This window comes from Conger conger, chromosome 15, assembly GCF_963514075.1.
Source record: "Conger conger chromosome 15, fConCon1.1, whole genome shotgun sequence".
Lineage (NCBI taxonomy): Eukaryota > Metazoa > Chordata > Actinopteri > Anguilliformes > Congridae > Conger > Conger conger.
This window is the reverse complement of record NC_083774.1, coordinates 20,784,752-20,810,169: the sequence shown is the minus strand read 5'-3', so window position 1 is coordinate 20,810,169 and position 25,418 is coordinate 20,784,752. Positions and strand designations below refer to the sequence as shown.

The 25,418-nt window shown below is 47.3% G+C and overlaps 2 protein-coding genes across 3 annotated transcripts; both read left to right on the top strand.

Annotated features, from left to right (window-relative positions):
* The first annotated feature begins 4,791 nt into the window (after positions 1-4,791).
* Positions 4,792-7,684, top strand: rlbp1b (retinaldehyde binding protein 1b). Its single transcript, XM_061221231.1, has 7 exons — positions 4,792-4,803; positions 5,287-5,439; positions 5,967-6,171; positions 6,723-6,901; positions 7,009-7,167; positions 7,308-7,418; positions 7,559-7,684. The coding sequence occupies exons 1-7, from the start codon at positions 4,792-4,794 to the stop codon at positions 7,682-7,684; spliced, it is 945 nt and encodes a 314-aa protein (XP_061077215.1).
* A 2,346-nt stretch (positions 7,685-10,030) lies between these two features.
* Positions 10,031-24,006, top strand: LOC133111437 (lactadherin-like). Of its 2 annotated transcripts, none has more exons than XM_061221793.1 (10): positions 10,031-10,221; positions 15,916-16,041; positions 16,142-16,273; positions 18,726-18,839; positions 19,200-19,381; positions 19,491-19,646; positions 19,761-19,905; positions 21,093-21,277; positions 21,585-21,740; positions 22,169-24,006. In XM_061221793.1, the coding sequence occupies exons 1-10, from the start codon at positions 10,143-10,145 to the stop codon at positions 22,310-22,312; spliced, it is 1,419 nt and encodes a 472-aa protein (XP_061077777.1). In that variant the 5' UTR covers positions 10,031-10,142; the 3' UTR covers positions 22,313-24,006. The 2 variants fall into 2 exon arrangements, with proteins under 2 accessions (XP_061077777.1, XP_061077776.1); XM_061221792.1 differs by having other exon boundaries at positions 21,075-21,277.
* Positions 24,007-25,418: the final 1,412 nt, after the last annotated feature.

Genomic DNA, 25,418 nt, shown 5'->3' with positions numbered 1-25,418 from the left:
AGACCCTTTAACTGCTTGGAAGGCTAGCACCAATGTTTTGAATTTGATGCGAGCCATGACAGGCAGCCAGTGGAGGGAAGTAAGCAGGGGGGTGACGTGAGTATTTGGGAAGGTTGAAGACCAGACGAGCTGCTGCATTCTGGATGAGTTGGAGGGGTCTGATGGCGGACGCTGGGAGGCCAGCCAAGAGGGAATTGCAGTAGTCCAGGCGGGACAGAACCATCGCTTGGACCAGGAGCTGGGTCGAGTAGGGGGTGAGAAAGGGGCGGATTCTCCGTATGTTGTATAGGAAGAACCTGCAAGACCGGGTCACCGCCGCAATGTTCTCGGAAAGGGACAGTCTGCTGTCCATCACCACGCCGAGGTTCCTTGCACTGGGTGACGGCGTGAGTGTGGTATCCCCGAGGGAAATGGAGAGATCCAGATGGGGAGAGGTATTAGCAGGGATGAATATCATTTCAGTTTTACCTGGGTTGAGCTTTAGATGGTGGTTGTCCATCCAGCTCTGGATGTCCCTCAGGCAAGCAGAGATACGGGCTGAAACCTGCGTATCAGACGGCGGAAAAGAGACGAAGAGTTGGGTATCGTCCGCATAGCAGTGGTAGGATAGCCCATGTGCAGTGATCACAGGGCCAAGGGAGCGAGTGTAGAGAGAAAAAAGAAGTGGGCCAAGGACTGAGCCCTGGGGAACTCCTGTGGCGAGGGGCCGAGGTGTCGATACCGAACCAGCCCAGGCAACCTGGAAGGAGCGACCAGAGAGGTAGGACTCAATCCAGTCCAGGGCTGTGCCACAGATGCCTGTTGCTGACAGGGCAGACAGAAGGATGGAGTGATCCACAGTGTCAAAGGCAGCAGAGAGATCTAGAAGAATGAGGACAGAGGAGAGGGAGGCTGCTCGTGCGGCATGAAGTGACTCACTGACGGAGAGGAGTGCAGTCTCTGTCGAGTGGCCCGATCTGAAGCCAGACTGATGGGGGTCTAGCAGGTTGTTGTTAGACAAGAAAGAAGAAAGTTGAGTAGAAGCGGCTCGTTCTATAGTTTTAGAAAGGAAAGGAAGAAGAGATACCGGGCGGTAGTTCTGGATGATGGAGGGATCCAGGGTAGGCTTTTTTAGCAGCGGAGTGATGTGGGCCCTCTTGGAGGATGCCGGAAAACAGCCGGAAGACAGGGAGGAGTTGACAAGGGAGGTGACAAATGGGAGAATGTCAGGTGTGATAGTTTGGAGAAGAGAAGAGGGGATAGGGTCAAGGGCACAGGTTGTAGGGCGGTGGCAGAGCAGGAGTTGAGAAACATCAGAGTCTGTAAGGGGGGAGAAAGTGGAAAAGGAAGGGATGGGCCTAGAGGGGGGGAAGGGCACAGTGAGGGGGGCGGTGGTTGTAAAGGATCTGCGGATGACTGCGACCTTCTCATCGAAGAAATCAGCAAAGTCATCAGCAGCGAAGGAGGACTGAGGAGGAGGAAGCGGTGCGTTGAGGAGAGAGGAGAAAATGGAGAAAAGTTTCCGGGGGTTAGAAGCAGAGTTCTGAATTTGCGTTTGATAGTATTTTGCTTTGGCGGCAGTGACATCGGAAGAGAATGCCGCCAGGAGAGACTGGTAAGTCATGAGGTCGGAAGCGTCTCTGGATTTCCCCCCAATGGATCAAGTCTTCTGCCTGCCTGCCTGCTGTTGCCACTGTGGCCAACCCAAGCGGACCTGTCTATGAGGGAATGTTGGTTTATGAACAATTATTATTAAGCTTATTATGGCATATTAAAGGTACAATAGGTCATTTTGGACATCCAACGGTCACAAGAGGAATCGCAGCAACAAACACCCTCAAACCACAACACTGTTTATTCCTCCCCCTTCTCAGTGAACACGCTGATGTTGACACCCCCCCCATGCCATTGGCTCTGGCAATTAGAACCAATTTCCAACCAACGAGCTTGAATTATTGTACAGCTATACAATGTTTTGGTACAGTGTCAGTCCGTCAACTGTCAACACGTCAGTGAGCCTTTTTCAATGATAGGAAGGGATTTACAATGGTCTTGTAACAATGTTTTAACACAAAAATCTTACCTATTGTACCTTTAACAGGACAACTGAACAGAATAACAAGTGAATATAGTGTGTTCAGTGACAAAAACAGGCACTTTTTACCTTGGGCTTGGACTGGAGTCTGATATCCCATCTGGCCATAAAGATGAGTATGTTGACTCAACCATCTTGATATATACTCTCCATCTGATAACAACAATAGAAAAGCTAAAGGGATGGGAACTGCAAACAGCTGATATAAGTGTGCCATTTTTACACCTGTAGACAAAACATCTATCAAGCCAAATTTGTATATAAAACCCCAATGGTGATTTTACATCAGCACTGTGAATCTGGTCATTGGTAAACGCAGTGTGTGGGCCATGCCACCAGCTGCAGGTTTTGGACCGGGGCCTTCACAGTAATGCCAGAAAAGTAAAACATGCAGTTTCAAGCAGATTCTGGACTGATTTCAAAACACACTTCCAAACCCAGCTTGGCCCACTTCTGTCTTTGAAACCCGATGAAAGGGCTGATGTGACGCACTGGATGAGTTTCATCAGCACGGGTCCACCCTGGCCCGTTAGCGACCGAACCGTGACCGTGATGAAGTTTATGTAAATCCCAACCTCAGTGATTTGTGTACAAACCCACCTTTGTCGGTCTCCATTGTGATGACAGAGGCCCAGTCGCTGTGGCAGCAGAGCAGCTGGTGCAGAGCTGGGCATGGCCTGGCTAACCCACGGCACAGAGACCAGCATTGTTGTGGCATCCGGCTGCTGTGGTCACACACAGCCGTCTTTAAGGGGATAAAGCTCGTATTTGCAGATTAACCGATTGCAACAGTGCAAAACGTGTGCCTGATCAGCTTGCATTGCGGGTTCCAAAATGTCTGTAATTTAACCTTTATGCAGGGTAGGTTGACTGAGCGCACATGCTCATTTACAGCAACACCTTGTTAATTCCCACCCCTTGGCCCAGGAGCCTAACCTGTGTGTTGTCGGTTTGTGCGAGGAAACCGGAGTACCCAGAGGAAACACACACAGACATGGGGAGAACATGAACTCAACATGAACTCAACACAAAAAGGCACCTGAATCTGAACCAAGGACCTTCTGGCTGTGAGGTGACAGTGCTATCCGCTGCATTACCTACGTTCTGCCTATAGTAACCCCAGGAGAGCCATGATGGAGGACTCTGCTGAAATTCAGGGGGTTATACTGCAGCAGGAAACAACGTGTCTCTTTGCTGCATTCTATCCCCCAATGACCAGGAAGCATAACACTCAACACAAACCACTGCCCTAATATGGGAGGCCTATAATTCATGCAGTGTGGGCAGTTCAGATGGGTGGGGGGTCCTGAAATGACCTCGCCCTCAACTCTTCACCTTTGGGTTGGGAGAAACACGGACACACACTGCGGTTCCATCAAGCGCACGTGTTTCCCCAATGTGAACAGACCCCTTTGCTCTGCCTCCATGACTCAGGTTGAACTAGACAATGGCCATTTCTTATTTGTTCTCATAAGCACTGGAATTTAGTCCAGTCTCTTGGTACATATGCAACCCCCAGCCCTTCAAAAAAAAAAAAGAAAACTCCTCCAATCAAGTGCTTTCCCACTGACACAAATGGTCTGAGCCACACTGCCATTGGCTGAGGTGAGCATGGCTTCCGAGCCCCTCCCCCTGTTGCCGTGTGTAATCTGCCCTGAGTAAAGCCGTGTGACGGGTTAATCCCACTCTGACCGGCGCTACAAATCAGTGGCTCACCGCTGCGGTCCTCACACCTGCTCTCAGCGCTCGCCCACTCTTGTGCCTTATCGTTCTGCCCATCTCCTGGCCAGCGTAAGGTAAGCTCCGGTCTCGATCTGAGGCACCAGGCCGTGTGTGAGCTCCCCCGATGGGCTGGATGAGTCACTGCATCACTGGAGATAAAATGCACTCAAATGACAAGTTCTGAAGAAAAACAAAACGATTTCTACAATATACAAACTATATGTGTGTCAGACATTTTAAGGAGCTTCCTTTTTGGTGATAATGAAAGAATCTGACTGAAGATGGTGAAACAAAGAAGACTGGATTTACAGCAAGGCTTCAGATCATTGCTTAACTGATTGTTCGATGCTTGTTTTTCTCCGGGTTGATCAACTGTGATGAATAACAGTTTTTTATTTTTTTTATTTTATTTTGCTGCTGTGTATTATTGTGTCCCCTTCAGAATGACTCTGATGTCTGATAATGTATTGATCATAACATTGTTTCATTTAATGACTTTTAATGAAGTTCTTAGGTCAAGTTTATGGAAGCTATTTTGTTTCTAGGACCATCTGTAAAATGAATGCATGAAAAGCTAATGTTGAAGTTCATGATAGAAGGCATGTTTAATACATGTGTATGTATTTATATCACCTACTCTCTGGATGTAAACTTCTGATAATGCTGATTGAGCTGGTTTGAAATTTAGAATCATGGGTGCTCAGCCTGTTTTTACATGGTCCTGAATTATGGCCAGGTGACAGACTGAATATTAATCACCTAAACAATCTATGTCTCAGCTGGTGGTCACAGCAATATTAAAGGACAGGACAAAGCCAGTCGATCATACTGCAGGACAGGGCAGGGTGGTAAACACAGAGTTAGGAGGAGCTGGTGGTGGAAAATTTACAATAAATTACAGGAGATAACAGCGAACGGATTGTAAAGAACATTCTTCCCAATATTTTTTTTCTTTTCCCAGTACTTGTGTGAAGCTGCTGTAAAAATCTGAAGAAATGGCTGTTACAGTAAGTGCCTTTCATGGTTTCATACAAGTTATTATATTACTTCTTAGCATGGACTACATGTTACAGCTCAACATTTGTGTTGCGTAGAGCCACATGTATTATGATTTGTTAATTACACTGTGATCTCCAGTCACTGAAAACACAGCATGTGCAGTGATACAGTAACAGCTAATGAGAATTGGGGTTCATGTCTCTGGATATGAATCACTCCATCAGTGGATTATCAGCCTCTTTTTCCCCTCTGCGGCAGCGCAATTGGCCCTAACACATTTAATCTCCTGAGGCCAGCGGCTGCAGGTCCTACAGGGCTGAATGTAGTCATTGTTGGAGCTGGAGTACAGTGATAGCCTAATCTGGAACAGAGAGCTTTAGCAGGGTCTCTGGAGTCATATGTGGCCTTGTGAAACTGGTACAGTGTGCGAGGAGTACAGAGATTAGTTTTTAAAGCTGCACAAGCTGTTTCACGTGTTGTTGTGAAATGAGCCATGGACCCATGTCTCCCCACAGACCGGAACCTTCCGTATGGTGTCGGAGGAGGAGCAGGCCCTGCGCTCAAAACTTGAGCACCTGACCGTGAAGGACCACGGGCCTGTGTTCGGACCCTGTGCCAAACTGCCGGACCACACCGCACAGAAGGTACAGCCGTTTCACCAATAACAGAACATTACTTATAGAAGGTTCGGCCATTTCACCAGACACAGAACATCACTCACAGAAGGTACGGCTGTTTCACCAAACGCAGAACATCACTCACAGAAGGTTCGGCCATTTCACCAGACACAGAACATCACTCACAGAAGGTTCGGCCATTTCACCAGACACAGAACATCACTCACAGAAGGTACGGCTGTTTCACTAAATGCAGAACATCACTCACAGAAGGTACGGCCATTTCACCAGACACAGAACATCACTCTCATGCAGCGTACCCATTATGACCCACAGGGGGGCAGCATGCATCAATGATCCTGAGAAAAACATAAGCTTAGCGCATCACAAAAGCTCACAGGATGTTTAACCAGAAACTACACTTTTTGCTGTCACCGACACACTGCCTGTGAGCTTTTGTGATGGAAAAAACATGCACCGTCTTGGATGCTCGTACACACACACACACACACACACACACACAAATACAGCCGCTCATGCTATGGCCCCTACAGGCGAAGGACGAGCTGAATGAGACCGATGAGAAGAAGGTGTCTGCAGCGAAGGAGCTGCGGGCTATGATCAAAGAAAAGGCCGATGGCGGGGATGAGCTGGCCAAGGGGGTGCAGGATAAGTTTGGGGACAAACCTGATGGCCTGCTGCTGAGGTTCGTCCGTGCGCGCAAATATGACGTGCCCAGAGCCTTCGACCTCATGAAGGGTAAGAACCGAGATACAGCAAACTGTTGTAAATGGTTGGCATTTATATAGCGCCTTTATATATGCTTCTCATCCACCCATTCACACATTCACACATTCACACATTCACACATTCACACATTCACACACCAACGGCGATTGGCTGCCATGCAAGGCGCCGACCAGCTCATCAGGAGCATTTGGGGGTTAGGCGTTTTGCTCAGGGACACTTCGACACAGCCCAGGCGGGGGATCGAACCGGCAACCCTCCGACAACCCTTGTGCTTTTAGTCTCATAAAAGCGGTCTTCAATTTAATATGCAATGCTGTACACCAGAGGTGCCACAGTGTCTGCTGGCTTCCTGTGCGGCTCAGCACCAGTGATTCATTTAAGTCATTGATTGGCTCCCTGGACTCATTTAGGGTGAGACAGAACTGTAATTCACCAAATTGTAGAGCTTTTAGTTTAACTCTGACGTAGAGCTATAGGTCATTGTCTCATACACAGACTTGTAGTACAAGGGGTCTGGGTTGACACGCTGGATCACATGGCACGGCTGTGTGGTTCTGCAGGCTACGTGCGGTTCCGGCAGCAGTACCCAGAGCTGTTCGAGAACCTGACCCCAGAGGCTGTGCGCAGCACCATCGAGGCCGGCTACCCCGGGATCCTGCCCAGCCGTGACAAATACGGACGCGTGGTGCTGCTCTTCAACATTGAGAACTGGGACTACGAGGAGATCACTTTCGATGAGGTCCATCCCATATGCATTTTGTGTGTGCTAATATTATGATTAGTGTGCATATGCATGTATTGTGTGCGAGTTGATGATATGATTTCTGCGTATGTGTGTATGAGCAGATCCTGCGGGCTTACTGCGTGATCCTGGAGAACCTTCTGGAGAATGAGGAGACCCAGATCAATGGCTTCTGCATCATTGAGAACTTCAAGGGCTTCACCATGCAGCAGGCCTCTGGAATCAAACCCACTGAGCTCAAGAAGATGGTGGACATGCTGCAGGTGCTGACCGGACACTTAAGACTGTGTTTGCGGCCTGTCTGCCTTCACTGACCACTCACACACTCCGCCTTTAGTTACTGCACACACAGCTACCCGTGGTGTGACCGTGGTTCTCTCTGTGGTGTCTTCCGTGTGAACAGGACTCTTTCCCAGCCCGGTTCAAGGCTGTGCACTTCATCCACCAGCCGTGGTACTTCACCACCACTTACAACGTGGTCAAACCCCTCATGAAGGGCAAGCTGCTGGAGAGGGTAAGGGCCAGGGCAAGGGTGGGACGGGCATAGGGTCTGAATGTGGGTAAGGACCCTATCGAAGACTGCTGAGACTGCTGTGGTCAGGTGGTGCTGTGGCTTTCTGTACTGCAGAAACGGTTACATTCTCTCACCAACAGGTCTTTGTTCACGGCGATGAGCTGGACAACTACTACAAGGAGTTTGATGCGGACATCCTTCCTGCAGAGTTTGATGGGAAGGCGCCTCCCTACGACGGAAAGGCAACTGCGTCCAAGCTGTTTTAGAGAATGTCCTTAGAAAAGGAAGGACGATGTATTTTTGTTTTTAAGCCAATGAAAACTATACGCAGAACAAAGCAAAGCAAACCGTGCAGATAAGTCCAGGCCTTCAGCAGAAATGCTCTACTCCCTCACCCCAACCGCTGCCAGAGAAAGTTAGATTAATTAACACTGAGTTCAGTTCTCTCTTTCCTCAGAGAAATATTGCCTTAAAACCGACTATGACCCACTTCCACTTCCAACGGAAACAAAGAGTTGAGTACGATCTGGACCTCAGGGGTTGGGTGGGGGTGAGGGTGTAGACGAGGACTCCTCTCTGTGCTGCTGTGTTTGCTTTGTTCAGTGATCTCAGACCCCTGCTGCTCAGGTGGGTGAGGTGCGTGCATCTGCCCAACGTCCTCTGCAGGATACCGACGTGGCTTTGATCAGCCAGCTACAAGGCCGCTGCCCCCAGCAGAGAACTGTAACCTAGGGCCCCCGCTGATTCCGATTGTCTGTAGACTAGATGTGTGCCAGTACACAGAAACAATGTTTACAATAAACATGTACATAATAATGACTGCTTGAGCTACGAGTCTTCTGTCATGTGAGTCAGTATGCAGTGCTGCACATCCCTTCCCCACCAGTAGGGGGACAGAAGAGAAGGATACTCCACCCACAATTTTCTAATCTACGTGCATTGAGTGTTTTTTTTTAAATACTCAGTATTTTAAAGCATTATGGGACACTTGTGAGGCTCCACAACAAAGATTGTGTTTGACATGTTTAATTTATTATAGATTCTACAAATGGTTAGACCCAGCAACTTAAATGGTCAGCTATGACCTCACAATTTCCTCTCAGGTTCATCATCATCTGTTGCCTATTCCAGGTTGTGGGATCCTGAGAGTCAGGAAATATGCAGAAAGGGACTTTCAGTGTAGCGTGTGGAAAGCAATGCAGGGAAATATCCACTTGGTGGTGACAAATCAAGCAATAGGAAATCTTCAAACAGTACCATGTTCATAGAACAGATATATGCAGTGGCAGTATATACACAGTTGATATATTATGATTTTACCATTTACCATACCTGTTAAACCATTTTGTAAGGGGTCTGGTTGCCGTTCAGGAGAAGAAAATGGACAAATCAAACTTGCTTGTTTTATCTGGTGATTTTTCAGGGAAGTGGCAAAATATCATGTCTTAGGCATTTCTCTCAACAATTATGCCCACTTGGGTGTTTTTACCTCACTTCTTTTTTTTTACCTGTTTTTTTACCTGTTTCTCTGTTAATCATCTTTGTGACAGTAGTCTGTAAAAGGCTTTATACAGTTAAATACAATTAAATTAACAGTGAATGGAACAGATAATATTAGGCTACATTGTCTACTATAACGAATAAATATTGTTCTGGTGGACTATTAAGCGTTTTAGGAATTGTATTTAGACATATTCGACTGGGATCGAACGTCAACTTTGTCAGCAGGGGACCCCCATGCCAGCGGGGCTCGAGACAGTTGCTGACCTTTTCACAGGTGTAGGCTATCTTGTAAGTTCTGTTGCTCCCAATACCAGCTCATCATGCTCCACCTCAACACATGCTCACTTGACAACTCACTTCACTGTCGCAAATCATTGTCTATAAATAATGTCAATAATTAAATGGATACCAAAACAATTGATCAATTTCCTATATCTGAATATAAACACAGTTGTAGGCGTATTCACCGCCCCCGCCCCCGCCCCCGCCTCCTATTTTCTATAGTAGGCTAAATACGAACGATAAATCAATCGTTTTATCCGAGACGGCCGGTGCTCCTTACAAAGTTGCTAAATGTGATTGATCACCTTTGTTTACTTACCATTTTAACTAGGCTATACACTATAGTTTAGCATACAGTGGCGATACAATTGCAGATTAAATCTAGTTATGAATTGCCTAGATCACTTTCTACAATAACATAATGATCATAAAAAGTATTATTTAGACTACACGTAGGCCTATGGTCAAAAATAAATGACCCTAAAACATAACCATGCGTGGTCAAAGAATTCATATAAAATCAAGCTTCAATATTACGACACCCGGCTCAAAAAAATGACCTCAATCAAATAGCCTGTACTTTCAGTTATGCACCGTTTTACTTTTCATAAAGGCAAGGAATTGCAAGCGCATGACGGAGTCTGCAGCTTTCTTTTTCTCTTTCTCTTTCTGCCCTCACTCACCAGCTGCACTCTGACGCCACACTTTGTGAGAGCGCTCTCTCCGCCTCCTCCCGGGGTGGGTTATTATTTAAAACTGGCTTCTAATTGGATAGCAGCAGAGAAACACGTGCTTCTGTTAATCATCTGGCCCAGCTAATGCCGCGGCCGCCCTTCATCTGCTTCAATTTGTCCCGAAGTCTAAACAGTGTTGTACTCTCTGACGAGATATACAAACAAAAACGCGGTTCAGGCACTGGACTGACGGAAGGGGTCCAATATGAAATCTCATTGCCCTTCGTTTTCTTTAGCATTTCTAGCCGCTTGTTTACTACTTGGTACTCTTTGCACGGTGAGGGGTAAGTCTGTTACCATTGAGTTCGCTTATTCTGTTAGCCTTGAACTAACACTGTTTACAGGAACCTTAATCCACCTCTCTTGGGAATGTTGGTTGATTGTCCTAAAGAATTGTGCGTTTGTGAGCAAGGCAAATGTATGAGAATTTAAAAAAAAATTATGTAGCCTAAATTAATTTATGTTGACATGGATTTATTTAAACTGTTATGCTCAGGAAGTTTTTGTGCAGCTGATCAATGCAAAAATATTCGTCCTTGAGTCGGGCTTCGCATAATTTGCGTTTTTATATATTGATTTCTATATTAAATTAGCTGCATCTATACTGTCTGTAGTAATATTGCACCATTGAACTAGTTCGCATGGAAGAAGAATCCAGTCTATCCTCGTGTCTGGCGTATAGGTCTCAGGCAGCCGCTTGTTTTGTTTCAGTAACAATATTTCTCAAACCTGAGCGCTTGACGTTAGCTGTCTGTGGCCTTTGGTTTGATTCAATTAAAGTCCCCAGAGATCCAGGGCTGGCCAGTCTGGACTGCAGTGGCCCTTATCTCGCAGTCAAAGCAAATGGTCAGCTTGTTCCTGTGTATGCATTTGGCACACTGCTGACCATCCGTACAGTCTCCAATCAGCTAATGGTTCAGCCCTTTCCCTCTACAGTGAATAATTACAATACAGATTTTTGCAGTTGTAAATGTTGAGTTGTTATTTATGTAATTTTTTCTGATAATGTGTTTTGTATTGGCTGGTTGTTTCTGCATGGGCGAAAAGAAACAATTGTGTAACTAAAGGGAGGAGTATGGGTATGGGTGGCTGGTCAACAGCAACTCACCCCCACCCCCCCCTTTCCCCCCGAGCAAGGCCTTCATACAAATTGCATGTAAAGGACAAGAACAGATGCGTTCACGCAGAGATGGATCGGTGTGCCAAGAGCTCTAAGTGCTGCCTCGTGTCCTCGATACTGAGCCTTTTGTGCGGGCACATAATGCTGCAGACTTGCTTTAAATCGAATGCTCCTCAGGACATCGGAATCAAGTGAAAATCATGTGTCCTCTACCCACAGACACCGCGCCCCCTTTAGGCAGGGTACATAGAGCAGTATGCGGCTGGCTTCCAGCCACTAACCGACATTTCACAGGCTCCTTAAATGAGTGTCCCACTAGTCTCAGTGTGGAATGCAAAACTGGTCACACACTATAAAACTTATTTTAGAGATTCAGTATTATTTGTTCCTATGACAGAGGTGGGTGGGTGCAGGAGTCCAAAGATTGCACATATCTGTTTTTAGATTCCTGAACATAACTCAAACTGGCAGAATTTTTTTGTGCTTGAAACTCTTGCCTACGACTTTATTAGAAGAGGTGATATTTCGATAGGGAGAGAGCAGTTTCTCACAGTGAGGGTGTGAGAATGTCATCGTGTTTGTGTTGGTGGCTCTCTGTGTCACTCTGTGAGAGTCGGTGAAGCTCCGTGACTTCTGACCAGTTTGCTGACTGAGCCATCTGCACTCTAGACCACAGCAGAAACACTCGGCCTGGAAAGTCCCTGGGTTAAAGAATTGGTGAAGCAGGATTTTCCTGTTGTTGGTGAACTTGGCTTTCCTTCAGAGAAATGTTAAGTTTTTGAAAAGGAGACATCTGTCACTCTGAGTCAGAGCTGTATATCACACACTGAAGTAATGTCACACAGCAGAGATCACTCTGGATTGGGGGGGGGGGGGGGGCTGTGATGACGAAGAGCAGAGGTGTGTGTGTGTGTGTGTGTGTGTGTGTGTGTGTGTGTGTGTGTGTGTGTGTGTGTGTGGAAACCAGGCCTGTCTAGATTTATGTTCTGTTTACATGGCAACCCGTGGACTGTAAAGTAGCTTCTTCACACCCCACAACACATGGCTGTCTGGCTGCTCCCAAAGCGGAATGTGCTGTGAGCTGTTTTTACCTGCGGCTTTAGCTTCTCAGATCAGGGCTTACCGGAATCTTTCACAGCTTCATAACCTTGCCTTTGCACTGTATAATCCTATTATGTTTCATTTTTATATGCAGTGTGAGGTTTCCAGTCTCAGTGTATTGCGACATGGTTTGGTTTGTCGCGGAATAAACTGTCAGGTCCTATTTGATGGAGATTTAGAGCTAGGCTGAGTGAACATTGTCCATGATCACCTATATGCTGGAAAAGTGAAATATTGAGGCTAAAATTATTATTGCTGTAGACACAATTGAGGTTGTTGTGATTTCAGGGTTATAGTGTGTTCTGGTGATTTCAGGGATAGTGTATGTTTTGGTGATTTCAGGGTTATAGTGTGTTTGGTTATTTCAGAAATGGTGTGTGTTTTGGTGATTTTAGGGTTACAGTGTATTCTGGTGATTTCAGGGTTACAGTGTATTCTGGTGATTTCAGGTGTACAGTGTATTCTGGTGATTTCAGGATTACAGTGTATTCTGTTGATTTCAGGGTTGTAGTGTATTCTGGTGATTTCAGGGTTGTAGTCCGTTCTGCTGATTTCATGGTAGTAGTGCGTTCTGCTGATTTCAGGGTTACCTTCCACTTCAGGTGGCAGGTTTGTTGGCTGCCACTTACTGCCTATCATCTCCCCTTTTCACCTTTACGAAATTCCTCTCGCGGGGAGAAGGCCCCCAGTCTGTGAGTGATACTGTGAGTGTTTTCTCGGGCTATTTATAGTGAATAAGCCGCACGCTGGAGGCCGGCAGGTTGCCTGGAGCTGCTCTGCACAGCGTGTGTTGGGGCTCAGCTGGACCCCTGTGTGTGTGTCAGCCTGCATGCGTGAGTGAGAACTGCAGGGTCGATATCCTGCGCGTGCTGTGAGTGAGGTGTGCTTCTCCGTGTGATGCTGATGGCAGACCCTGTTAGTTGCAGGGCTGTATTGTGCACCACTTTGCACAATACAACCCCCCCCCCCCCCCCCCCTCCCATCACTCAGCCCCTCTAATCAGGTTTGTTAAAAGGTGACGTATCTATTAGCTCTGGAACATGTGTGCGTGCGTGCGTGCGTGCGTGCGTGCGTGCGTGCGTGCGTGCGTGCGTGCGTATCTGTGCATGTGTTTTGTGTGGCTATGTATGTGTGTGCCCTTGCACCTGTGTGTGTGTGTGTGTGTGTGTGTGTGTGTGTGTGTGTGTGTGTGTGTTTGCGCGCGCGTGTGTTGTGCCTAAGTGTACACGTGCCTTTCCGTGTGCATGCCTACTTCCCTGTCTGCAGGCAGTGGAGCTGAAAGCATGTTGTAAAAAGAATTCTCCCAAGTAACATAGTTCCATCTGTGTGCTAAGAATAGAACAGCAGAGCAATGATCTGGAGCGCACTGCACTGGGTCACCCATCCAGCCGTGTTTAAACTCCAGGAGAAACGTGGTGTTTAAACTCCAGGAGAAACGTGGTGTTTAAACTCCAGGTGAAACTCTGTGTTTAAACTCCAGGTGAAACTCTGTGTTTAAACTCCAGGTGAAACTCGGTGTTTAAACTCCAGGTGAAACTCTGTGTTTAAACTCCAGGTGAAACTCTGTGTTTAAACTCCAGGTGAAACTCGGTGTTTAAACTCCAGGTGAAACTCGGCGTTTAAACTCCAGGTGAAACTCGGCGTTTAAACTCCAGGTGAAACTCGGTGGTTAAACTCCAGGTGAAACTCGGTGGTTAAACTCCAGGTGAAACTCGGTGGTTAAACTCCAGGTGAAACTCGGTGGTTAAACTCCAGGTGAAACTCGGTGGTTAAACTCCTTGGTTAAACTCCAAGATGGGTGTCTATCTGCACCCCAGCTGGGCAGTGAGACAGCTTTGTCCAGGGAGACTATCCCAGGCAAGTTTGACATGCAGATGGGTACATTTGGCCCAGAGAGGACCTCTATTAAATGGTCTGCCACTGTGTGTGGGACGTGTGGTGCCTGTAGTCCATTTGATCCATGTACTGTGTCTGTGTGTGATGTTTGTTGTTACTGAAGTATGTTGATAGGACTCAGGTTTGCCTCACGGTAAACTGCCATGTGCTGTATACTGTTTTTGAATTTACTGTAAATTCACTCTGCACAGTACCTTCGTCAGGGATCAGCTAGCTACTAGTCCCCTGTGCCTCAGACGCCAACAGAGCAGGAATATTTGCGTACTTAGTGGCACTTTTTAAGCATGTTCCTAGATTCTGTCTGTGTGAAGCCTGTCTCTAGTCCATGACTCCTGCACATTGTGTAACCACATTGTTCTCCACTCAGGCTTGGAGTCCTCTTCATGTTTCATATAGCAGATAAATGTAAGCCTGTCTGTGTTCGCCTTATCTGGGTAAAAGTACTTTGATCTGTGAGGCGATCTTGGATTGAATTTACTTTGACCTTATTCTACAGAGGATCTTCTGTTGTCAGGATGATTGATCCAGAGTGTGTTTATCTGTGTGTGTGTGAGTGTGCATGTGTGTCCCAAAGCGAACAAAAGAGATATTCAATTTTCAAATGTGTTCTGTCAGCAGAACAAGGGCTCCCAGGCACAGAATACAGTAGGTTTAAGTAGGTATATGTAATGTATAGTTACAAACTTGGATGGGCTATATGGCCCGTTCTATTCTGTATCATGTTCTTGTCTGCATGATTCTGCCGTTGTCACTAGTGCCTATAGTTAATATAGAGTGTAATTGCAGAAGTGAATAATCTCAAACCCGGTGCTGCCCACAAAGATTTTTCTGGTGAAGTGTGCAGACGTGTGGATGGTGATGTAATTTCTGTGCTTGTTTCATTTCTTATGAAATGGAAAATTGAAGATTCACCCATCTTAGACCTGTGAGGGGAGGGGGGGGGGGGGGGGAGTGTTACTCCTCCCTACTTCCTCCTCCTTATGCTGTTTGGGTTTTGACTTGGGCTGGGAGGGAACGTTTTTAAAATTGGCAGCTTGTGGGACACATTTTTTTCCACAACCTGTTTTTAACCAGATGTTCAGGTGTGGTTTAAAGCTTAAAGCTTATCGGAAGTGAAAATGGTAATTTCTCTGAAAATGGTCACAGGAGTTGCTGTTCACGTGAAATACCAGAACACAGATGACCGCACATAGTTGGTTCGATAAATAGCCTACTTTTTATCAATTCAAGTCGGTGACTGACAGCTAATTGTAGCTGTACCTGGTTTTGGTGTCCGGATACCTCATACTAGCCATACTTATTGCCTTCAGCTACACTGTGAGAACTTAATTTCCTGATATGTGCTGCATATATCCTGTGCTCCAGGGGGCATGGGTTTAGTGTCTGTGTTATTAAAAGGCCAGCAGCCCTTGGCCTTGGAGAGCACAATGAGACTGGAGGAGGGCGCCGGAACATTCCAGGGCAAAGATAAACGGACTGCCACCAGATAAGGAAATGCCCACGCCTGGCCTTTCTGTCTGATTCAAAACTCAAATTTCTGTTGAAGGAAACATTTCCCTCGCGGCCTTGTAAGCTTGTTTTTCTGACCCTGAGTGAACTCTGTGTGCATTTCAGGACTGTTTATAGTCGCGAAAGCTAGATCGTGACACTCGCCAAAGTGTTGTTCTCACCCCAGGCTGTCCAAACCCGCAAACACAAACTCTGACTTATTATCCTAGTGTTGCAGATTTAATCAGTTTTTTAACGCTGGCAAAGTATAAAGACGTGACTTTCACGTGCTTGGGAACAGGTCTCTCTGCATGTTGCGTGTTGCGTGTCAGGTGTTGAAGCGCTCTAACTCGCGCTCATTCCGTCTCCTCAGGGGATTACTGCGAGGTGAACATCTGCCTGAACGGGGGGACCTGTGTGACCGGTGTGGGAGAGGCCCCCTACTTCTGCATCTGTGCCGACGGGTTTACGGGAGACGTCTGCAACGCTACCGAGACCGGTAAACCCTTTCCCTCCATCTGCAGACACTGCAGCACTGTTGTAAATGCTGTGCGAAGCACGTTGGCGTGTCTGTGACGATGCGTTTTACACGCGCCCAGGTCCCTGCAGCGCTAACCCCTGTAAGAACAACGGCGTGTGCGAGGCCACCAGCAGCTTGCGGCGTGGGGACGTTTTCACCGAGTACGTCTGCAAGTGCCAGCCCGGCTTCGACGGCGTCCACTGCCAGAACAGTAAGAGCCCCCAAACCACACCCCGTTACGGTTAGCAACCTTAACACTAAATGTCATGCTTTCCCCTACTGGTCTCCACCCCCCATTCTTCCAGATAGAAGGAGACTAGTGGAGGGTAGGAGGATATGTTTTTTGAGTATTGGGACATGCCCACGGCCCCACAGTGTAAATGCAACATGCCCCCGCGTCCCCAAAGAGGTGGAGAAAGCAGCTTTTTTGGGGCAGAAGTTTTCATTTTTGGCATGTACACATTTGAATTCCCAGGGCTGTGGCATTCGCGCTTGTACAGTGAGTCAGAAAAGTGTGGAATCCTGTGAGGGTGGGGTTGGCGGGGGCTTGGCGGGGCTGTGTGTCCAGAAGTCTATAAGCAGAGACGTGACTGCTGGTCTCGGCCTCCACAGGCAGACAGTGTTCAGCAGAGACTTCCCCTGTACACCATCAGACAGACAGTGTTCAGCAGAGTCTCCCCCTGTACACCATCAGACAGACAGTGTTCAGCAGAGTCTCCCCCTGTACACCATCAGACAGACGGTGTACAGGGGGAGACTGCTGAACACTATCAGACAGTCTTCAGCAGAGTCTCCCCCTGTACACCATCAGACAGACAGTGTTCAGCAGTCTCCCCCTGTACACCATCAGACACAGTGTTCAGCAGAGTCTTCCCCTGGAACTACCTCAGGCCCTTTAGCTTCCCTTGCATATGGCCGCACATACCAGACCAAATTAGGCAAGATCACCAGGCCTTTTACAGTAAAATGAGTTGAAATAAATCAGATTTGCCCGGTATTATCAGGCTGGTAACAGGAAATCCTCTATCCGCTAGTCCAGTATCTACAGTTAGTCCCTCAGGGGGCAGTTGGCAGATCTGGCTGTAGATTGATGTCGGTAACAAAACCCTGTACATTAAATCTATAGCGAGTGTTGTTTTACTTCCTGTCGGCGATGCAGATACTGAAGTGAGCGCTCAGTGCAGTCTCTGCCCTGTTCCTCTTTAGTGAATATCATCCCATGCGGGATCTCAGATATGAATAAAGTTATGTACATTAACGCGCTAAAGGTGAGAGTGTGGGTGTGGGGTATCAGCGGGGGTGTGAGGTGTGAGGTGTAGTTGGTATCAGCAGGTATTGACCAGGCCAGCAGCTTTCCTGAGATGGACAGGACTGAATTGATCCTCTCCCAGCTCCGGCCCCGGGTTTTTGATGACAGCGTTGCAGTCAGCAGTGTGGGGGCTATTACTGTAGAATAAACTGCACTCTGATCCAAAGACACGCGGTGCTGCTGCAGCACGCTTTCTTACAAACTCTACACGAGCACACACTGCGCATATACACATGCACACACAGCACTGCAGCCATTTTACAGCCATTTGAGTTAAGGAGTGTGTGCTGCCTCAGCTTGTTGCTTTCCGGGATATGTGCCGACTGTCAGATAATCTCTTCCAATCTCCTGTCCTCTCTGGAACCTTCTCAGACTAGCCGTGCTGGGCGGGGCTGTGTGTCTCCCGCTGCCACAAACGGCCATTTGCTCCAGGTCATGCGCCGCAGTGCCACAAGACTATTTACGATGCCGGCGCTGGACTTAAAGACCTCGGTCTACTGACCTCAATTGCACAGATTAAACACTTCTGAGGTCTGGTGCTGATGTGCTTCAAAGCAGCAGATTTGGGGATGTACACAGAGAAACCTTTGATCTCATGGTTTCATCACTCTCTGTTTATTTATTCAGTATTTCTCCCTTAATTTTCCATGCTTCAGACTCGTATTTCTCCTGGGCCAGAGTGATATTAACAGTGTATGTGCTGAGCTGCCTGATTAGTAGGACTTATGTACTGTACAACTCAGTAAGACTTTACATACAATTCATATTTATTCATTTTCCATATCTCACAATATGACTACGGTATTCATCTCTCTGTGTAGTGCTGCTGTATTGCGCCTTGTGATGCAGCATTCTAGCATGGCAAATGAAAATATGCATCATTTAAAGCGCTGGCATTTTTAAGACAAGTTTTCCCCCTAGTGGAGGGCTGGAGTCACTGCAATCAGACTGACACTAAAAGAAGCAGTCGAGTGTGGAGAGAGGAGGGCACATTTCAATGTTTCTGTCCGATGTTGTTAAAGATCATGCCCTCCTTGATGTTTAATTTAGCTTTAGTTTAAAAATGGGCCTGGCTGAAGGAAGTCTTGGTGAAGGAAACGGGCTGAACCCCAGACATGGCATCACCGCTCCAATGTTCAGGAAAATGTAACATTTTGATAAACGCCATCATCATTTACCCTGTGGTACAAAAAGCTAATATTTTAAACCTGTAATAAATTGAGAAGTGATAAATTGATGTTCTGGTCCATTTAAAATACTTAATTTAAAAGATGCCACCGGGAGGAGTTTGATAATGATAATTGATCATTAAACTGAATAGTTTGTGTGTTTCACAGTGAGTGTCTGTTTGCAGATGTGAATGACTGCGCTTCACAGCCCTGTCAGAATGGAGGCACCTGCTACGACCTTGAGGGGGATTATAACTGCAGATGCCCCTCGCCCTATGTCGGGAAGCACTGCCAACAGCGTAAGTATGAGCCACGCTCCAACCCTACACGAGCCACGCCCCAACCCTACACGAGCCACGCCCCAACCCTACACGAGCCACGCCCCAGCCCTACACGAGCCACGCCCCAACCCTACACGAGCCACGCCCCAGTCCTACACGAGCCACGCCCCAGTCCTACACGAGCCACGCCCCAGTCCTACACGAGCCACGCCCCAACCCTGCACGAGCCACGCCCCAACCCTACACGAGCCACGCCCCAACCCTAGGTCTGTTGACTGCAGATTGGAGCTTCAAACAGGTCTCAGTTAGGGAACAGCGAGGGTGCTACTGTAAAGAGCATATCAGTACGGCCGTCTTCCCCTCCTGTCCCTCCCTCAGGCTGCATCTCTCTGCTGGGGATGGAGGGCGGAGGCATCGCGGAGTCGCAGGTCTCCTCCTCCTCCGTGCACTACGCCATGCTGGGCCTGCAGCGCTGGGGCCCCGAGCTCGCTCGCCTCAACAACAAGGGCATGGTGAACGCCTGGACCGCCGCCTCGCACGACAAGAACCCCTGGATAGAGGTGAGGGATGGCGGTGGGGGTGGTGAGAGGTGGGGAGGTAGAGTGTGAGGGGTGGGGACACTGGGCTATGTGGGCCCCTCTGTGAAGCTTCACCTCCTGTACGTTCCAGGTGAACCTGCAGAGGAAGATCCGCCTGACGGGCATCATCACGCAGGGCGCCAGCCGCCTGGGCACCGCTGAGTACATCAAAGCCTTCAAGGTGGCCCACAGCTTCGACGGCAGCAGCTACACCGCCTTCAGGGCCGAGGGCCAGAGGAAGGAGAAGGTGAGAGACGACGATAACCGCACTGCTCGTTACGGTCAAGCGGGGTCTGAAAGGCCCTGTCGGTCATTGCTTTGGCAGCTCCGTGAGGTGCTCTGTGGGGTGGTTCTTCCGCAGGTCTTCGTGGGGAACGTCGATAACGACGGCATCAAGACCAACCTGTTCGACCCGCCCATCGTGGCTCAGTACATCCGCGTGGTTCCCATGGTGTGTCGCAAGGCCTGCACCCTGCGCATGGAGCTGGTGGGCTGTGAGCTGAACGGTAACGCGCTTTCCTTCACTACTGTCTCCAACGCCGGGGAGCGGAGCGCTCACACCACACACAACTCAGGTCTTACGCACAGTACGCTGTACGGCTGGATATTTCTACTGAAATTACTGTTAAGTACCTTGCTCAGAGGTACAGTGTTATAATTAGTAATCATACCCACAAACAAAGTTGCAAGTTGCAGTTCCCCAGGTATACCACCACTGCCTGTATGGGCAGGAAAAAGTGGTCACTCTTACAAGGACCAAACCGTCAGGAACACTGATCACTCACATATGTATGACACAGTCAGGAAAAATGGCCACTCTCATATGTAGCACCAGTCAGTCAGAAAAAGTGACTGCTCTGATAGGTCCAGCAATTAGGCAGGGGCAGCTAAGCCTAAATAGCTTCCAAATCTATGTTGGCTGCACAGGGCAGGGGAGGGGAGTATGTGTGTACGTTCAATACACCGCAATATTACGCTGTCAAGCTTTCATTTCCTTGGGCTCACTCCTGCCACCTGTCTCTGGGCTCATTCTGGCTGTCTCTGGCTTTTTCATTGTCTCTTTCATCTCTCTTATTGGCTCATTCATGCAGCCTCTCATTCTTACTGGCTCATTTGCCAACTGCACTTGGCCCCATGGAGCTAGCAGCCCCAGCACTGGCACGTTCTGGACTCGATCGGAGACACTGGAGCTCAGCTCAGTGTGGCGCTTGCAGTTCTCTGCAGAATGAGAGGCGCAGCTGAGACCACAAATCCCAGCATTCACCGCTGCATGCTGTGCCTGTCTGTCTCACTCTCACACCGCACCTCAACCACCCCATACCTGTCTCACTCTCACACCGCACCTCAACCACCCCATACCTGTCTCACTCTCACACCGCACCTCAACCACCCCATACCTGTCTCACTCTCACACCGCACCTCAACCACCCCATACCTGTCTCACTCTCACACCGCACCTCAACCACCCCATACCTGTCTCACTCTCACACCGCACCTCAACCACCCCATACCCGTCTCACTCTCACACCGCGCCTCAACCACCCCATACCTGTCTCACTCGCTATACCGCACAGGCTCTCTGCCTCTCATTTGTGTGTTTGCATGCGCCCGTGCTTGCGCCCTGTCTATCATGCGCTCTCTCTCTCTCTCTCTCTCTCTGCGCTCTTGTTCACAGTGTATTTAAACACGGCAGGTTGCTCTGAGCCCCTGGGCGTGAAGTCTCGTCTCATCTCCGACAGGCAGCTCACCGCCTCCAGCAGCTTCCGCACCTGGGGCATCGACGCCTTCACCTGGCAACCTCACTACGCCCGGCTGGACAAGCAGGGCAAGACCAACGCCTGGGCGCCCGCCACCAACAGCAGGACGGAGTGGCTGCAGGTAGGCCCGAACCCGGAGGGAGCTGGGTCATTAGTGCTGGGGCTTTTAAAAATAATCTGTCTTTTAGGTGAACAAAATGAAACATTAGTCACTGCAAGTACTACTGTACAAATAGGTGAGCTAATCTTGTGTACACAGTGACAGATTCTAGTGGTTATGTATTTACACTTTATTCCTTAATTGCCCTGGGACGATCCCATGAAGAGCCATATGTAAGCGTTGTTTTGTGATATATGAGAACTACGAACTGATGATGTCATAGTGATTAGTGCTTTTTTCCTCTGCCTGGATTGGCCGCTTGTCACAGGTGGACATGCAGACGCCTAAACGGGTGACGGGAATCATCACTCAGGGAGCCAAAGACTTCGGAGCGGTGCAGTTTGTCACCGCCTTCAAGGTGGCCTACAGCGACAACGGCAAGTCCTGGAGCGTAGTTAAGGACGACAAGACGAGGACGGACAAGGTCAGTCAAAAACCTCTGTCTCCTCTGGGCCATGTCAACACAGGTTCTCTGTTCTGACGCATGCTTTTCCCCACATAATGGCACCACATCCCTCATCTCGGAGAGCTAAAGGATATGCTGGATTGTGTTTTCATTTTAAAAATGAACAACCAGCTGTAACCAACTGCTTTAATTGATCAATTTAATGGTGTGTAATTGTGAAAACTGGCACACTTTGTGGCTTTCCTGGACTAGGGTTGAGGAGCCCTGTCCCAGTCTTTGCTGCCCTCTGCTGGCACACAGATCCAGCACACCCAGTGTAAAAAAAATCAGGCCTTCTGGCTGTCAAGTGCTGTGTGATGATGAACAGTGTTAAAAATACTTTCTTCCTCGACCATGGAATATTCTCCCATTTTACTCATCGGCAACACACGGTTGCGTCTTTCCAGATTTTCGAAGGCAACAGCGACAACAACGTGCACCAAAGGAACATGTTCGAGGCCCCCTTCTACGCGCGTTTCGTGCGCGTGATCCCGTGGGAGTGGCACGAGCGCATCACTCTTCGCATCGAGCTCCTGGGCTGTGAGGACTAAAGACCTGTCCCCAAACCCCAACCCCCACACCAGCCCCCGCACCTTCTATCCATTCCTCACCACACCCTTTTTACTGAGCTCCACACACCTGCTGCCTCTGCTGCACTATGGCACCAGCACTTCACAACTTCTTACCTGATAATGTACATTACATGGGCTCAAACACATTCTCAGTCTCTCACAAAATGGATGATATCTATCTTAAATCTGTATTTCCATGCTAAGAAACTAGCACATGGTGCTAATGTACGGATTCCCTTACCCCTGCTCTGTGGTACGTTGTCCATGTGATTTTCCGGTGTTCTTCATTGAAAATTGTTTTGTTTTTTTATTATTTGGATTTTCCACGCCAAATTCAAGGTGGAAAGGGTCTAATAATGCTTTACTTAGTCATGAAACTGTGCTATTTTTGCATCCAAAGATGAGGGGTAAATGATTCAAACACCATATTTGTACTCAGGTTCTTGTGTTAAACTCCTGCTGTTGTTTTGTTACAATTACAGTGAGAGCAGTTGTGTAGTTTGAGCAGTCAGTTCAAACTACAGTATTTTTAGTATTTTCAGAAATGTTCTTATAATTATAAGGCTACTTTTGCTCTAGTTTTTCATAAAGGTAATATTTTGGTTTTCTTCAAATGCACCTGTATCAGGAAGGTGTCATTTGATGGTTGTTCTCAGAGCACAATGAAGGAGAATACTTTTACTTTAACTTCTGTGTTTCTTTTCTTTCCCCCTAATTGTGAATGCTCAACAGCATTGTGCTGGCTGTGTGCTCTGTGCTGTGTGCTCAGGCAGGCTGTGTGCTCAGTGCTGTGTGTGCAGGCAGCTGCTGCAGGCTACAGGTCCTGAGCACAGTCATGGCGTCAGAAAGTTCAACTCCACGCACAGCCAGCACACAGATTTCAGGTGCCCAGTCATATCACAGGAGATGCTGCTGTGGCAACGTGAGACCATGGCAATCTCTCCAAATATAACCTGTATAATGCTGCGGCCAGTCAGGCACAGATCTGCCCACAGTGGTACAATCATGATGTGAGATGGAGCCATGCACTAGATGCCAGTGCATTAGTGTGTTCACTCACCCAGCAGCCTCTGTGTGTTTGTGTCAGGTAAACCTGCGCAGGAGAGCAGAGAATATCCACCCCATGACTCCTGTCCCTCCTCAGGGCTGGGCCCAGCTGCAGAAATGTGGCAAAAATAAAATAAAATGAGAAATGTTTTCTGTGGTGGTATTGAATCTCCCATAAGACTAAAGGAGCTATGTATTCCATGACAAAAATCATCATCTCCAGGGTTATGAAGTGAGTGTGCAATATACTTGTATTAATGCACAACCGAATATAAAAAAAATACATGGGCTGCTTTGCAGAGCAAGTGTGGAACTGTAAAAATGTACAGTCGGGATGTTGTGGTGTTATGATGGAAGTTTGTGTAGTAGGCCTTGGTAGTGTTTGGCTGCTGACAGTTCTCTTAAGGAGCTCAAACTTCTGTTCTCAGTAACAGAACTGCAGCCACTCCCCTCCAACTGACCAGGATTCTCATTATTTATTTAAAAATAAAGCAATGTACTTTTGTTATTGGTTCATAGTTATAGCAAAACATATGATTTATTTTCTCATCTTGTTTTTTGAAATAATAATTTTGAATTTTTTTTTTTTTCTGAAGTCATAAATAAAGCCATTACATACTGTTGAATTATCTGTTTTTTTAGGGGACCTGTACCAAACACACACTGCACCAACACCACCACCATTATATACACATAATCATACTTAGTTTGGTATCAAAATTCAAATGTTTAGCTAAAGCTACTAGACCCGCAAAATATTGACTCAAATTGTTACAACAATAAATACATTGTGTTTCCATTGGCAAAGAAACATTGGATTAGTAGCTTCCAAGTTGGAAAAAGGTAAACGGTCAAATGAAACATAACAATGCCATGTCTCCTAGAACTGGAATTGGGGTTGCTCGCACTAAGCCCACAGGAAGAGCGTACTGCGGAATGGGCGGAAGACAGTGGCACCATGTTGGGCGGCAGGGCCAGGAAGGATTCTCCCGTGGAAAAACAGCTATTTTAGATCATATATATGCTAACACGGCAAAATCCTAAAGCCACACGCCTGTAATCAAATACTCAACACAACAGGTTACAATGTTTTCCACAATTAAATAGCACAACCCCGGTGCTATTCGCCAGCTGTCTCCTGTTAGATATGCATGGTTAAAGGGAAATCTGCTTCCAAAGTAGACCTGAAAACTGAATAAATGCTATCCGTTTTCTCAAATCGTTAATATAACGTGCGCATGCCTTCTGGTGAACGTGAAATGTAAATTTAGCCAACATATTTTCACGGATAGGTCAGAAGAAAAGCGAGTATGGCATTTTGCCTAATGTTTGTCTCTCTCCATTCAAACTCGGGCTCCATTCCAAGAATGACAATTGGGCTATGCGCTTAACTGTAAGCGCTTGTGTGTCAATGGCGCCGGGTAACAAGCATACTTTAAATTGATTGCATTGACAACACAACAACAGACATTTTGGTTCACTTCTCAGAATTTTCTCAACACGAGTTTTGTGTAAGAGACTTGAACACACTGACCCGTAATCTACAGCAAGTGTAATTTCTATAAAATAAACAGTAGTACATGTTTTATTTCCTGAGCACAACATACTTGTTAAGATCTCACCTTCACTGGTTATTGGGTGGCAAGCAAAAAAATATTTCGAAAATGAATCCTTATGGCATTTGTGACTGGTGTCATTACATGATTCTAAATGAAAATACATCAATTACATTTGCTGAAAATAACATTTTAGAAATAACTAAATAGCATTCAAATGAAGGTTGAAGCTTTTGTTGGCATTTTTAACCTTTTTTTCTTCTAAACTGGAATCCCTTCATTTGAAAGACGTCTCATTTGCCCAGATAATGCTCTTACCTTTATTGTATTATATTGCAGAGTGTTTGCACGGTAAAAGGGGAGAAATTGAACACAAAATGCAATGAAATATGTTAGCTCAACCTTCTCACTTGGGTGAAAGACCGTTAAAACCCGAGCATTTCCACGCAGGCTTTACATGCCCTTTATTTGTCTGCTCTTTA

Bases quoted from the DNA above. Each gene is read 5' to 3' on its own strand.
- LOC133111437 (XM_061221792.1), top strand. From the start codon at position 10,143: ATGAAATCTCATTGCCCTTCGTTTTCTTTAGCATTTCTAGCCGCTTGT. The intron at 16,042-16,141 runs GTAAACCCTTTC...ACACGCGCCCAG, and splicing joins CTGCAACGCTACCGAGACCG to GTCCCTGCAGCGCTAACCCC. The intron at 19,382-19,490 runs GTGAGGGATGGC...TGTACGTTCCAG, and splicing joins ACAAGAACCCCTGGATAGAG to GTGAACCTGCAGAGGAAGAT.
- rlbp1b (XM_061221231.1), top strand. The intron at 6,172-6,722 runs GTAAGAACCGAG...GTGGTTCTGCAG, and splicing joins AGCCTTCGACCTCATGAAGG to GCTACGTGCGGTTCCGGCAG. The intron at 6,902-7,008 runs GTCCATCCCATA...GTGTATGAGCAG, and splicing joins AGGAGATCACTTTCGATGAG to ATCCTGCGGGCTTACTGCGT.